This window comes from Amphibalanus amphitrite, unplaced genomic scaffold (assembly GCF_019059575.1).
Source record: "Amphibalanus amphitrite isolate SeventyFive unplaced genomic scaffold, NRLGWU_Aamphi_draft 000076F_arrow, whole genome shotgun sequence".
In the NCBI taxonomy this organism is placed as follows: domain Eukaryota; kingdom Metazoa; phylum Arthropoda; class Thecostraca; order Balanomorpha; family Balanidae; genus Amphibalanus; species Amphibalanus amphitrite.
In genome coordinates, this window is record NW_024881572.1 from 147,378 (window position 1) to 161,203 (window position 13,826).

The 13,826-nt window shown below is 52.3% G+C and overlaps 1 protein-coding gene across 1 annotated transcript; it reads right to left on the minus strand.

Annotated features, from left to right (window-relative positions):
• Window positions 1–106: 106 nt before the first annotated feature.
• Window positions 107–13,485, minus strand: LOC122379365 (peroxisome biogenesis factor 2-like). Its single transcript, XM_043361505.1, has 6 exons — window positions 13,340–13,485; window positions 11,126–11,203; window positions 10,759–10,821; window positions 8,823–9,002; window positions 7,330–7,530; window positions 107–1,203 (listed from the first exon to the last, which is right to left on the minus strand). Exons 1-6 carry the CDS (start codon window positions 13,400–13,402, stop codon window positions 895–897), a joined length of 894 nt encoding a protein of 297 aa, XP_043217440.1. The 5' UTR covers window positions 13,403–13,485; the 3' UTR covers window positions 107–894.
• Window positions 13,486–13,826: the final 341 nt, after the last annotated feature.

A 13,826-nucleotide genomic window follows, 5' to 3' on the forward strand; every position in this document is an offset into this window, starting at 1 on the left:
GGAAATTAAGAGATCATGGAACGAAGACAGGTAGGATCTTTTGGCACTGTCAGGTTTAAGGTGAACAGAGTGAACAATGAATCACACAAACCTTTAAAAAAAAAAATCGATAAACGAAGTGTTAATTATTGCATGGCGTGACATATTGCAACACATGTCCGAACTCTGGCTGACTTTGCACCACCGGTTCAAGCCAGCCGCAAAAGCCGCAATGGCGCCACCTTAGTACACTGAGAGGACAACCTGAGACGTGGCTTATTCAGGGGCCTCTGGGAGGCAGCGTCACGGACACATTCGTGTAAAAGAGCATCACGGATCGCACGGATTACATTATCACGTAATTAAAGGCACAACGAATCACCTACAAGATCTTAATCCTGCGCACTAATCAAACGGTCGAAATAATAATCGATGAGAAGGTACTTAGTATTTCTAGGCAATAGCATAAGCTACTCATCTTGTGAATTCAAAAGACGGCAGCCCGACACCGTTGAGAACTACGCGAATTTACAAATGCAAGCCAAAGGGCCCTGTACAGGAACACGTAGAATTACCTTAGTTTCAGTGTCTAAGCCCATCGATGGTCCATGAAAACGGCGCCGACATGGGAAAGCGAGGTGTTAAGACAGCACTATTCATAATAGGCCGACAATGGAATGTCCCTTCATATTGCTCGTACAAGGCAACAACATTCAAGCATTGTGCTATTTTAACTCTCACAATAAGATTTGTACGAACATCACTACCAATCACGCTGCTCGTTAAGCTCTGACCACGCACACGGCAAAACGTGAAACAAAAATAACTGATCCGGTCCTCATTCATCGTAATAACAATATGGAATAGGACATTGCACCCATTGACTACACCATTACCAATAATATAGTCCAACAGCTAGCTGTTCACGGCGCGAACCACGGGCGCCGGTCGCACCTCTCTCCGGTCCGACTCGCGGCCGCACTCGGCACACCGGACCGCGTCTCCGGCAGCTGCCGCCAGGTGGCAGTAGTAGCAGGCTAGGTGGCAGCACTGCAGCAGGTGAGGTAGCACGGGCGGCTCGCCGCACCACACACAGCGCGTCTCGGCAGTGAAGGGCGGCGGCCGGGGGACCGCGGACGGGTCGGAGCTGGCCGGCAGCAGCCGCAGAAGCTGCCCACGCAGCTGCCGGAAGTCGATCAGCGGCAGCACGCACATCAGCAGCTCCTGAGGAGTGATGGAGGGGACGTCAGAAGCTGCAGCTGAGGGACAGGGAATTGTCAATGGGAGGAGAGAGGAGCGTGTCGACGTCTCTTGTGGGAAGCAGAGATGTAGGCAACAACTGAAAAAAGAGGGGATGAAACAGCAGCACTTTGGGGATGAATGCAACGGCAGCGAAAGAATGCAAGTAGCACTGAGAAAGCACTGTGCTGGCCATTGAATAATTGTGACGATCATGGATGGCATTCGCACAAAGTCGATTGTGAAGAGTGAAGGGCGAATTAGCAGCTGCTGAAGTGAAGAAATATCAGATGAGTCGGCGCGGGGATCTGACCACGAGACCAACTGTCGATAGGCGCTGGTCAAACACCAGCAGAAACTACAGGGTTATCCAGGATCTCTTTCTAATGGTGTGCTGTTTATGTGTTAAGATATATATTAAATGCTTCTCCTGGGGGCTAACTTTATGCAACTTTTCACTGATCGCCCTGTACCTACCAGGTTCCTGGCAAGGAAGGAAATATTGGTATCTCCAGTTCAATCAATCCACATTAATTTCACAGCTAGACCACGATCAGCTGAAATTACAAGCCTATCAAGACAGACGTGCTATGTCTGAGATTTTAAACAACTTCCTACCACAGTTCACACATTGAACCAGGAAGTACCCCTGCCACCGGCGCCCGATCCCGGACGTTACGGCAGCTCGGATACGGCCGGATATCTCGGGCACCACACCGACTCAGAACTGCCCGGCCGCAGAGCGGCGCCATCCATCACCGGGCCAGCCATGTACAGATCCGCCCAGACATTCCCCGGATTGCACAGGGGTGTGATATTGCCGCTGAGCCAACTGGGCCGGGCAGGGCGTCACGTGGGTGTAAGGCTCAGTAAACTACAGCTCGGCTCGGCTTGGCTGGACTGAGTCTCTCAGAGACATAGGTACACAGTGCCGTTTTCAATGAGTATTTGATGCTCTGTCCACCAGGGTGGAGGCAGCGGCACTATCCGGAAACCGTTCAACTGCTAGTTGGTAACAGTCTACAGGGTGTCTCATAAGTTCGTTCTCACCTAAATTTTACGTTAAGAGGCTCTCTTGCCTAATGGCAGGCTGAACTTGGTTCGTAACTGAGCTTATGTGGTTGCCATGACTGGTAGCAATATGCTCCACAGTAACTAATTTCTCTAGACAGAATAATTTTTGCTAGAGAGTCCACTTCCTATAGAGACGGCTAACGCCACAGAATAGAGGTCTCCGATACGGGTGCGTCTCGGTATTTAGTCAGCACGTGACCATTCGCGACGATTGAAGGTGATTGAAGCCAATCAGTCTGTAGCCAATGTCTGTCGCTAACTGTACGCACAGTCAGCAAGTGACACCGATGATTTGTCGGGAGTCAATCACTCTAAGTTTGTCCTCTTTACAGCCAGCCCTCAGGAGTGAGCCATGTGGCCAAAACTGTCTGATATCAAAGTGGCCATCAAAAAGGTCAAAATATTTAGAAGTTGATAAGCTGGCTTTTCAGGATGAATTATCAGCTGTCTAAGAATATTTTTGGCGTACATAACTCAAGGTGACTTAAGCTTAAGACTTACCGGAGGACTCAAAATAGTCGAAAATGTGTTAAAATGGCCATGCATGTGTTTCGTTATGCCTGAGGCCAAAAAATCTGGAGGGCCGATGACATCAATGTGGTCATCTGGACTGCCTAGTCCGTTTTCGAGATAAAACACCCGTCCAAACCCCAAAACGGGCCCATATGGGCGACGGAAAAGGCTTTCGTGTTATCCCGCTTTATTCATATGCAAAAGGTCAGGGTCACGGTATTGTAGGGTTTTAGGCGTCCAGACACTGACCAGGATGCGGTTGGTACTCCAGAAACATTTTTGGGACGTATAATTCTTCTCCAAGAAGATCTGGAAGAAATATCAGCGTTCTACCTTAACTCAAACCGCAAATATGAACACATTTTTGGAGGAGAAAATGGTATCCGGGAGGTCGCAGGCCCATCTTCAGGCGAGACACTGCATCGGTGAATAGGTCAAGGAAAGCTCAAAAGTGGTGCCAGGAGAGTGTGACAGGCATCGGTCGCAAGATCACATGTCAGGCAGCTCATGGAATCCAAAATTTCATGAAAATACGTTGGGGATACTGAAATCGTGGCTCGTCGAAGTGAAGCGCCGTTTCAGCCTCCAAGAGCTCACGGCGAATGTCAAGTCAGTCTGGGCTAACTTCAAGCCTGCTACGCTGCCAAACAGGCCGGTTGGCATGCTGCAGCATGCGTTCATGTGTTTGCCCTTGAAATGAGGAGCACATTGACGTGTCATAAATATATCAAAACGCAATGTACTCTGCTTTACATGCAAATATAATGTGAAAACAAACTTATGGGACACCCTGTACACCTTTGTGATACCGACTGAGACTACTTAATAGTTTCGTAAGTGCGCAAAAAGCCGTTGCAAATAAGCCAGCGTAATCTCCGCAGGACAGCCGGGACCAATCCTTTCCACGGTCCTGTTCACGAGGCCCGTAGGTAAAGCGTGCCACACTACTGCGACTGTGTCAGACCCAGCTTACGGTCGGATACCGGATTGACGGTCAGATGCTGGATGCTTCTATCCATTCTTTGACCTAGATACGGGCTCGCTAGGGAGTCATTGATCCTATGCTCTTGACATTGACCTGTTCAGAATCCTTTTCCTCCCGTTATCGGACTTCGATCCACTCAGGATTCAACGATTGATATTTGACGCTGACTCTGACCTTTGCGATCCCTAGCCCAGAAGAGGAGTCACTCCGAGGAGTGTTGAAGGTCGATTCCTCCTCCAACATAGTTCAAAATGACCACTCCAGAGATCGTGACCTGTCCGCGGTCCAACCAGCCCCCTGACCCGGTGCTGCGGTATCGACCTGCCGCCGTCTGCGCCCGCTCACCGTTTACCGACCCGACCAGGCGGCACCACACCCCGACACGGAGCAATCAGCACCGATACAGCGCTCCGACGCGCGATCCGATCCAAACGACGAGCCGACACGCCAGGCTCGCATCGGGGCGGACCGGGAAACGGTTCAGAAAGGTGAGGAAAGAACCGAGTCATAGAGAGGGCTGGGGTCAAGGCGCTGGGGTATTGTTAGAAACAGGAGGTGGATTGCCTGAATACACGGCGTCCCAAGGGGAAAACGAGGGAAGGGAGGATTGGTTAAAGCTTCCGCGCTGCTAGATTCAGCCCGTGTTGGAAGGGATAGGCGGTGGTGTCAATAAGTAAACAATACCGACCTATTCATCTAAAACATGCAAATACGAGCCGTGGCTAAATAAGAAAACTCATTATATGTTTCTAACGGCTACTGGTTCCGTGACTAACCCGCCGCACTGAGTGACGGGCAGTTGACACACTATCTCTTCGGCAGCCCAGCAATATATCGCTTCGATCAAATCGATCGGTACCAACGTTCAGTTGATTTTATCGGCACCGACTACTCGGGAGCAACTGCTGCACGTCTTGCGCTGTCAGTCATCCACAGCCCATTTCCCACGCATATAACTCTCTCGCTCGCAGAAAGTTGCTGCAATAACTACCCGCATACAACTCTCCCTCGCAGACAGTTGCTGACCCGAAGTAGGCGGGGGCGGACAGTCGCCGTCTGGCCGGCGGGTCTCTGTCGCGCCATAATACCGCCAATTGTCTGCGGCGCGCCACACCGGCGCGCCAATCGTCTGCGGCGCGCCATAATAGTCGCCTTAATGAGCGGCGCACCTGGTGTGGGCTGCACGGCCGCCACTGAAGACTGCTGTATAATTCAGGCGGTATTCAGAATAGACGGCTGGGGTATGGAAACGCTGACCAGTCCGCAAACAAACAGGGTGGGATGGAGGGACGGGTGCCCACAAATAGGGGAGGGGAGGGAAGGGGTGCACACCCCACGCCGCGCACTGCTCATGGGTGGACTGTGGTGAGAGATGGTGGGTGAATAGGCAACAGGGAACTGAGCGGCTAGGTGGTATATGGTCACTGAAATTGACACGGCCAGTGTTTGCATGTTGACCAAAGCACTTGCTCTATTCAAAGTATTCTCACAGCAATATGCAAAAACTGTCTGTTGACCCCAATAATGTCAGTTATCAAGTAATTTAGAGAAGAAAAAAAGGTTGTACTACCACTTTCAGACAAAACTTATCACCGCTCAACCTTATCGGAGAACCCCTCGTCTCCCCACAGGCCGCAGCCACAGCCCGGCCTCCTCCCACCCACCGAGAGTCCGCGCCACAGGTGCTCCCGCGTCAGGTACCACGGCCCGGCCTCCCCCACCCACCGAGAGTCCGCGCCACAGGTGCTCCCGCGTCAGGTACCACGGCCCGGCCTCCCCCCACCCACCGAGAGTCCGCGCCACAGGTGCTCCCGCGTCAGGTACCACGGCCCGGCCTCCCCCCACCCACCGAGAGTCCGCGCCACAGGTGCTCCCGCGTCAGGTACCACGGCCCGGCCTCCTCCCACCCACCGAGAGTCCGCGCCACAGGTGCTCCCGCGTCAGGTACCACGGTGCGGCCTCCCCCCACCCACCGAGAGTCCGCGCCACAGGTGCTCCCGCGTCAGGTACCACGGCCCGGCCTCCTCCCACCCACCGAGAGTCCGCGCCACAGGTGCTCCCGCGTCAGGTACCACGGCCCGGCCTCCCCCCACCCACCGAGAGTCCGCGCCACAGGTGCTCCCGCGTCAGGTACCACGGCCCGGCCTCCCCCCACCCACCGAGAGTCCGCGCCACAGGTGCTCCCGCGTCAGGTACCACGGCCCGGCCTCCCCCCACCCACCGAGAGTCCGCGCCACAGGTGCTCCCGCGTCAGGTACCACGGCCCGGCCTCCCCCCACCCACCGAGAGTCCGCGCCACAGGTGCTCCCGCGTCAGGTACCACGGCCCGGCCTCCCCCCACCCACCGAGAGTCCGCGCCACAGGTGCTCCCGCGTCAGGTACCACGGCCCGGCCTCCCCCCACCCACCGAGAGTCCGCGCCACAGGTGCTCCCGCGTCAGGTACCACGGTGCGGCCTCCCCCCACCCACCGAGAGTCCGCGCCACAGGTGCTCCCGCGTCAGGTACCACGGCCCGGCCTCCCCCCACCCACCGAGAGTCCGCGCCACAGGTGCTCCCGCGTCAGGTACCACGGCCCGGCCTCCCCCCACCCACCGAGAGTCCGCGCCACAGGTGCTCCCGCGTCAGGTACCACGGCGCGGCCTCCCCCCACCCACCGAGAGTCCGCGCCACAGGTGCTCCCGCGTCAGGTACCACGGCCCGGCCTCCCCCCACCCACCGAGAGTCCGCGCCACAGGTGCTCCCGCGTCAGGTACCACGGCCCGGCCTCCCCCCACCCACCGAGAGTCCGCGCCACAGGTGCTCCCGCGTCAGGTACCACGGCGCGGCCTCCCCCCACCCACCGAGAGTCCGCGCCACAGGTGCTCCCGCGTCAGGTACCACGGCGCAGCCTCCCCCCACCCACCGAGAGTCCGCGCCACAGGTGCTCCCGCGTCAGGTACCACGGCGCAGCCTCCCCCACCCACCGAGAGTCCGCGCCACAGGTGCTCCCGCGTCAGGTACCACGGTGCGGCCTCCCCCCACCCACCGAGAGTCCGCGCCACAGGTGCTCCCGCGTCAGGTACCACGGCGCAGCCTCCCCCCACCCACCGAGAGTCCGCGCCACAGGTGCTCCCGCGTCAGGTACCACGGTGCGGCCTCCCCCCACCCACCGAGAGTCCGCGCCACAGGTGCTCCCGCGTCAGGTACCACGGTGCGGCCTCCCCCACCCACCGAGAGTCCGTGCCACAGGTGCTCCCGCGTCAGGTACCACGGCGCGGCCTCCCCCCACCCACCGAGAGTCCGCGCCACAGGTGCTCCCGCTTCAGGTACCACGGCGCGGCCTCCCCCCACCCACCGAGAGTCCGCGCCACAGGCGCTCCCGCGTCAGGTACCACAGCCCGGCCTCCTGCCACCCACCGAGAGTCCGCGCCACAGGTGCTCCCGCGTCAGGTACCACAGCCCGGCCTCCTGCCACCCACCGAGAGTCCGCGCCACAGGTGCTCCCGCGTCCCCACCCACCGAGAGTCCGCGCCACAGGTGCTCCCGCGTCCCCACCCACCGAGAGTCCGCGCCACAGGTGCTCCCGCGTCAGGTACGTGTAGTTGGTCTCGGAGACCACGTCAGACGCCGCGCGGCGCTTCCGCAAGCGCAGCAGCCTCTCGGTGAGCGTCAGGAAGGCGCCCTGCCGCAGAAACTGCAGCGTGTTGAGCAGGGACGTCACGCGCAGCAGCAGCTCCGCGCGATCAGCAAACTGCAGGACCTGCGGCAAAACGACGAACATTGGTATCAAATATTCAGGGCGAGAGAGTTGTCGTACGCTCCGGTATCATACCGCACAACCTCCACAAATGTTGTGACACCAGGGAAAATTATACCCGCAGTGCCTATCGGTTGCAGTCGTATTCATTATTTCACATAGCGCTATACATAATGACAATTCCGCCAATATAGATCCGATATATTTGGTTGAAACGAAAGCAATATTTCAAATGCAATTCCTTTGAAGCTATAAGTAGATAAAGCATGCTCATTCGTATAGACGGAATGGAAAAAAGTCTTCAGAGTGTTCGCAAATAAAATCGTAAAAATATATCAGCATCCATTACGCAGCGCATTTCCAATCGAAAGAGCGGACTAATGTGGAGCTTGCGTGCCGTTGTCTATAACTTGTGCCTGAATGGATTCAGAGAACCCCAGCCTGGCACTGGCGCTCTAGCTCGCGTCACATAACATATAAGTTACAAGCATTGGTAAACCGCCAACCATCCCAAAGAGGCCACCGCATAACTACATTTGGATGAGCGGCATAAAACCCACGAGCCGCGTGCAACAAACAAACTGCGGATGTTTCGTGTACAAAGGAGAAGGACCCCTGTAATGAACACCCCATTAGGCGCTAACGGCAGCTAATAACAGCGGCTGACAGCACTTGACGACAGCGCAGAACACGTCTGGCCCGGACCGCTGCGGTGTCGCGGGGGGGGGGGGGGGGGACAGTCCAACCGAACCCCGGTCCCCAGGGACACTGGATGATAAGAAGGGATTCCGATTTCCGACTCCACCCGGTTAAACATGTACGAGGCCCAAGGGGAGGGTGAAACTCGAGAATTTCGTGTACAGTTCGGAGACATTGTCATGCAGAGGGCGTTGTGGTTTAATGCGGTCATACATACTGAAAATGAGGGACTGACACCTGCGTTTGTGGCGCTACTTGGCACTAATGCTTGTTGATGACACCCTCCGTGGACCAAGTACCGTCATTGGTGGAACATTTTAGCTTGGAACGTGCTTTAGGTGCTGACTAGTACTCTTGCACACTCAAGCTACGATTTATTAACTTATATATCTAACGAGATATCTTAGCTTAATCAACTTTACTCCTGAACCAAGAACACTCAGCCCTCACTACACTTTACATATGAACTGCGAATGCTTCACTTCATCTCAGGACACTGTCCGACCCATATCAGCCCCCCCCCCCTCCCATCAGCTCCCACCATCCACCGTCCTTCCCACCAAACCCACCGCCCTCCCACCACCCCTCGTTCCCACCTTCTCACTGAGGTGTCGGGGCGCGGCGGCCAGCCGGAGCAGCTCAGGCAGTCTGTGACGGAGCCACTCGGCACCCACGGTCAGCAGGGCGTACAGCGCTGACCGGGCCGGCGACAGGTGCAGGTACGAGAGGCCCAGCAGGCGCTGGCCGTACGTCGCGCCGCTCCGGTTCACTGTGTGCTGTACGGAGGGGAGGGAGGGGTGGTAATGTGTCCTGAATGTAGACAGTACGGTAGAGGGGAGGAGTGGTGGTGTGTACCAAGATTACTTTACTTATACTATACACCGTACAGAGGGGAGGGAGGGGAGGGTGGTAATACGTACTGTACATATACTGTACAGTAGGGGGAGGGGTGGTAAAGTGTACCATTTACCTACTATACGCATGAGGAAAGGAGTTACATGTCGTCCCGCATATCGGTGAAGGCCTATCGGTGTCGGTAAGGGCAATGACATGTCGCTTCTTGTCGATAATACTGTCGTCCAATGTAGCAGTCTGTCCGACAGCGTACGAACACTGATGAACCGAGCACACACTGGTTCCGACACCCCTACCGCCCAGTCCGCGCGACATGGATCGAACACAGCACACAATGGATACCCGATACGACATAGTGAGTAGTGACACTCCAGTGTGGCCAGGGAAAACACGGGACATTGACACAATAACACACACAACGAAACGAACCAATACAACCAGCTGAAGGGAGGGTAACAGGAACAATCGATTTTCGATTGTAAATTACCTTTCTGTGTGTTCTTTCAAAGTTCTTACATTCACACCAAATAGCCTGCTGAATGCCCGCGGCGTCAGGCACTGTCGCCGCCGCCGCCTTCCACCCAGACTAAGACGGATCACACTGCCGAGACGGCCATTCAGTTTCGGCGGCGGCCATAGGGCGGTAGGACGGACGGAGCGCGGGTCGGGGCCGCTAATAGAGGCATGTGTTCAGCCAGGAGGCCAGAACCGCCACCAAAAACGAGCATGAAGGACGGCGGAAGTGCCACAGTGTGCCAGTCCACTACAGACTACCTACCAGTCTACAGACTGTGCCAGTCAACCAGACTACCAGTCCACCGCAGTCTGTACCAGACCACAGACTGTACCAGTCCACCACAGACTGGAACAGTCTATCACAGACTGTACCAGTCCACAACAGACTACCATTCCACCACAGACTGTACCAGTCCACCACAGTCTGTACAAGTCCACCACAGACTGCACCAGTCCACCACAGACTGTACCAGTCCACCACAGTCTGTACAAGTCTACCACAGACTATCAGTCCACCACAGACTGTACCAGTCCACAACAGACTGTCGGTCCACCACAGACTGTAACAGTCTACCACAGACTGTACCAGTCCACCACAGTCTGTACCAGTCCACCACAAATTGTACCAGTCCACCACAGACTCAATCCACCACAGATTGTACCAGTCCACCACAGATTGTACCAGTCCACCACAGACTGTACCAGTCTACCACAGACTGTACCAGTCCACCACAGTATGTACCAGTCCACCACAAATTGTACCAGTCCACCACAGACTCAGTCCACCACAGATTGTACCAGTCCACCACAGATTGTACCGGTCCACCACAGACTGTAACAGTCTACCACAGACTGTACCAGTCCACCACAGACTACCAGTCCACCAGTCTGTACAAGTCCACCACAGACTGTACCAGTCCACAACAGACTACCAGTCCATCACAGACTGTAACAGTCCAGCACAAACAACATCAGTTCACCACAGACTGTACCAGTCCATGACAGACTAAATCACCTCACCAAAACTGTACCCATCTGATATGGCAATAAATGAGGTGCAGCAGGCATTATTGTAGGCTGACGTGGCCCAGTATTGCAGCTGAGTGAAATTAAGCACCCACTCTGAGCTGTATGAGTTACTCTACAGTCACACCAACTCACCCTCCAGATCAGGAGTTTCACTGTTGCCAGCACCTCAGGCTCTACCCTCGGATACAGATTGGGCTGAAATGAGCACAAATAAGGGGTGTTTATTGCAGCAGAGCAATGAAACTGGTGCCATCATAGCAGTTATTGACCATTAGTGAACCAGTCAATTGTGTCAAAGATTTTAAGACATTTGTTTAGCCTATACAGCTCAATAAAGATAGGAATGAATGGGATTGTCTGTCCTATCAAAGAAGAAATGAAACAGATTGTTCTTCTTGATTGATTGAGCCTTGAATCATCAAATAGATGCTTGATTGCAAAGAATAGATACATAAGTGAACTAATTATGAAAACAGTTAGGCAATACATTTAAATATACCATTAAATACTTGGCTCCTTCATTCAGCTGCTCTTTGATTGCTGCCACTGCTTCCCTGTCCAATATTTCTGCATCATTCTGTAAATATAGGCACAAAAGTAAAAAAAAAAGTAACTAATGCAAAGGTGCTATGATAAAGGCTGAGAAAAATGGCTTTGAGATCATTTGATAGGTATTATGTATCTTAACTTAAATCAGGCATTTGAAGTCTTCTATCTTCCCACACTCTGAATCCATGACCAGTAAATGGCTATTATATCCATTGCACAAACAGTAGCATGTAGGTTGAAGCAAATCAGTCACATTTTCATGACTATTGCTTGGTGCACATCATTGGGATGTGCACCACAATGGGATGTGCACATCAGTAGGCGGAACTATGGTCAAGCGTACCCATTTTCGGGAACGCATTTTCGTTCCCATGTTTGGGAACGATAAACCCAAATATGGGAACGCCATGTAGGCATTATTTAAAACAAGAAAAAGAACCGTTAAATGACGTCCAAAAAATAGAAAACGATCGTGAACCGCCTGATATTTGTCGCAAAATTGTTGGGAAAGAGTTTGATATTGTAAGGCCCATCGTAGTTTCAAATCGTTCCCCTATTTCTAAAGCAGTCCATCATCCGGGCCGCGAGCCCAAATGTGGGAACGCTCTCGTACACTGGCGCTGCAAGCGTTCCTTATTATGGGAACGGCGTACCCATAATTGGGAACGATTTCACCGACGCATTTCAGGGGCTCTTTTCATTAACAAGCATCACGTCCAACGCCGCAAATTATTGTTAACGCAACAATCATCAGATGACCTTTCCGGCAAGACCGTCGCATGTTTCGCCCGGTCTTCTGCGCTTTTATTCCCGTCGATCTCGCAGCGGGCACGCCCCCCTCTGCAGGATTACGTAATTCACAACGCTCAGCGATGTTCAACAAGGTCTTCCATACCTATATCCACCGTCCGTGCCGAGGGTGGAGACATGTCAAGCACCTGTCTGTTTATCACCGATAGTTGACGAGTACAAGGAAGTATCCAAAAATGGGAACGCTGAATATGTCACACCCTCAAAACACCTAGTCCCAATGAAAATCTAGTTTTTTCCTTTCTTAATGAGTGTAAGTGGCAAAAGGCCTGGTAGGATGGGCACGAGGAATGATCGAAATCAGCATAGAAATTATAAATAAGCCACACAGAGCGACCTATATAAGAGAAATTCCCCCAAAACGATCATGCTTAGAAACACGGAAGACAAAAACCACGCTCATGACGCTCCTTATAAAACAACGCTAAACAGCTAGCATCCAAATAAAATATGTCTTTCCGGGCTGATAAAATACAGCTGAATAATTTTCGACCACTTAAACTGAGTTTACAACAGTAGTTCGGTAAAATCACGCACGTTCTACGCGGTCGTCCGCCTCGACACCAAATGTCAACAATATTACCTCGGGACTGTCCGCGTGTTCGCTTGCATATGTCAGCATCTGGTGTTGCCAGTATGAAACTTCATAACCAGGCGAAAATTATTATACTTGACCTCAAAATGTAAAAAACGCTTCATTTTCCTTAAAATTGCATGTTAAATGTAGTGTAACCCATGTTTTCACCATTCCGTCATTTCAAAAAATCATTTAAAATATCATTCGACGGTCAATTTCCTTGTTCAACGGTCAGATTAAAGATAATTTAATAGAGATTTAGTAGATACTTAAATTAGCGTGCACTTTTTTGAGACGTGATGCACTAATGACTTTTAGTGGGCGAACGGCCGAAAAATTACCTTCCGTTCTCATAAATGGGAACGCCCGTTCCCATATTTGGGAACTCCGTTCCCAAAAATGGGAACGTTCCTATATTTGGGTACTCATGACCATAGTTCCACCTACTGACATCATTAAACCTGCAACAGACAACAGAAGTCAAGGCACTCCCAGCTTCGGCAGATTTTCTGCACCCATGTAACCCCAACTTGGCACAATCCTCCACCGCTGCTCCATCGTGTTCATGCTGCTGTAAGCTTGTGCAAGCTAATCCCTCCTCTTGCTTTTTCAGATGTATAAGTCAATTAGTAAAGGCTTTATTCCAAATTGCCTATAATTCATTAGAGAACCTTATCATTGATATAGATGACAGGGCACAGGCCACAGGATAAATCACGGGGAAATGAACCACAACAACGCATAATAAAACAAGATCAAGATAAGATGATAGTTTACCTGGTAAACTCTTCCCACAAAACTTGATTCTTCATTAACTTTTTTGTCACTCTTTTCGGTCATAATATGAGCTAGGTCTATTTTTACTGCCACAAGTCATTTATCTCGTGTGGCTCTTGCCAATCGCTCACTCACAATTGTGCGCATCTGAATGGAAATCTACTTCTCCTGTTCAGTTTCATCCGTCACAAGACAAAGCAGCAAACAGCAGAAAAATAAAATGATTTCCTGGCTTGTGATTTGTTGTTGAAACAGTTTACTGCTGACATCGATATATTTGAACAGGTTTCCTTGTCGTCTTTTCTCCTATTTTGAAACATTTGCGCTGTGAATGAATCAATAAATGCTACCATATCAACCAGAAGATTGCTGCCACTTTTACCCACTGCTATAAAAGTTTCTTTGAAAAATGGCACTCACATGCTCGGCATTTACGATTCGTAATTCGTTTGTATTTATTTTACCCCGCGTTCGATGTTTCTCGGAC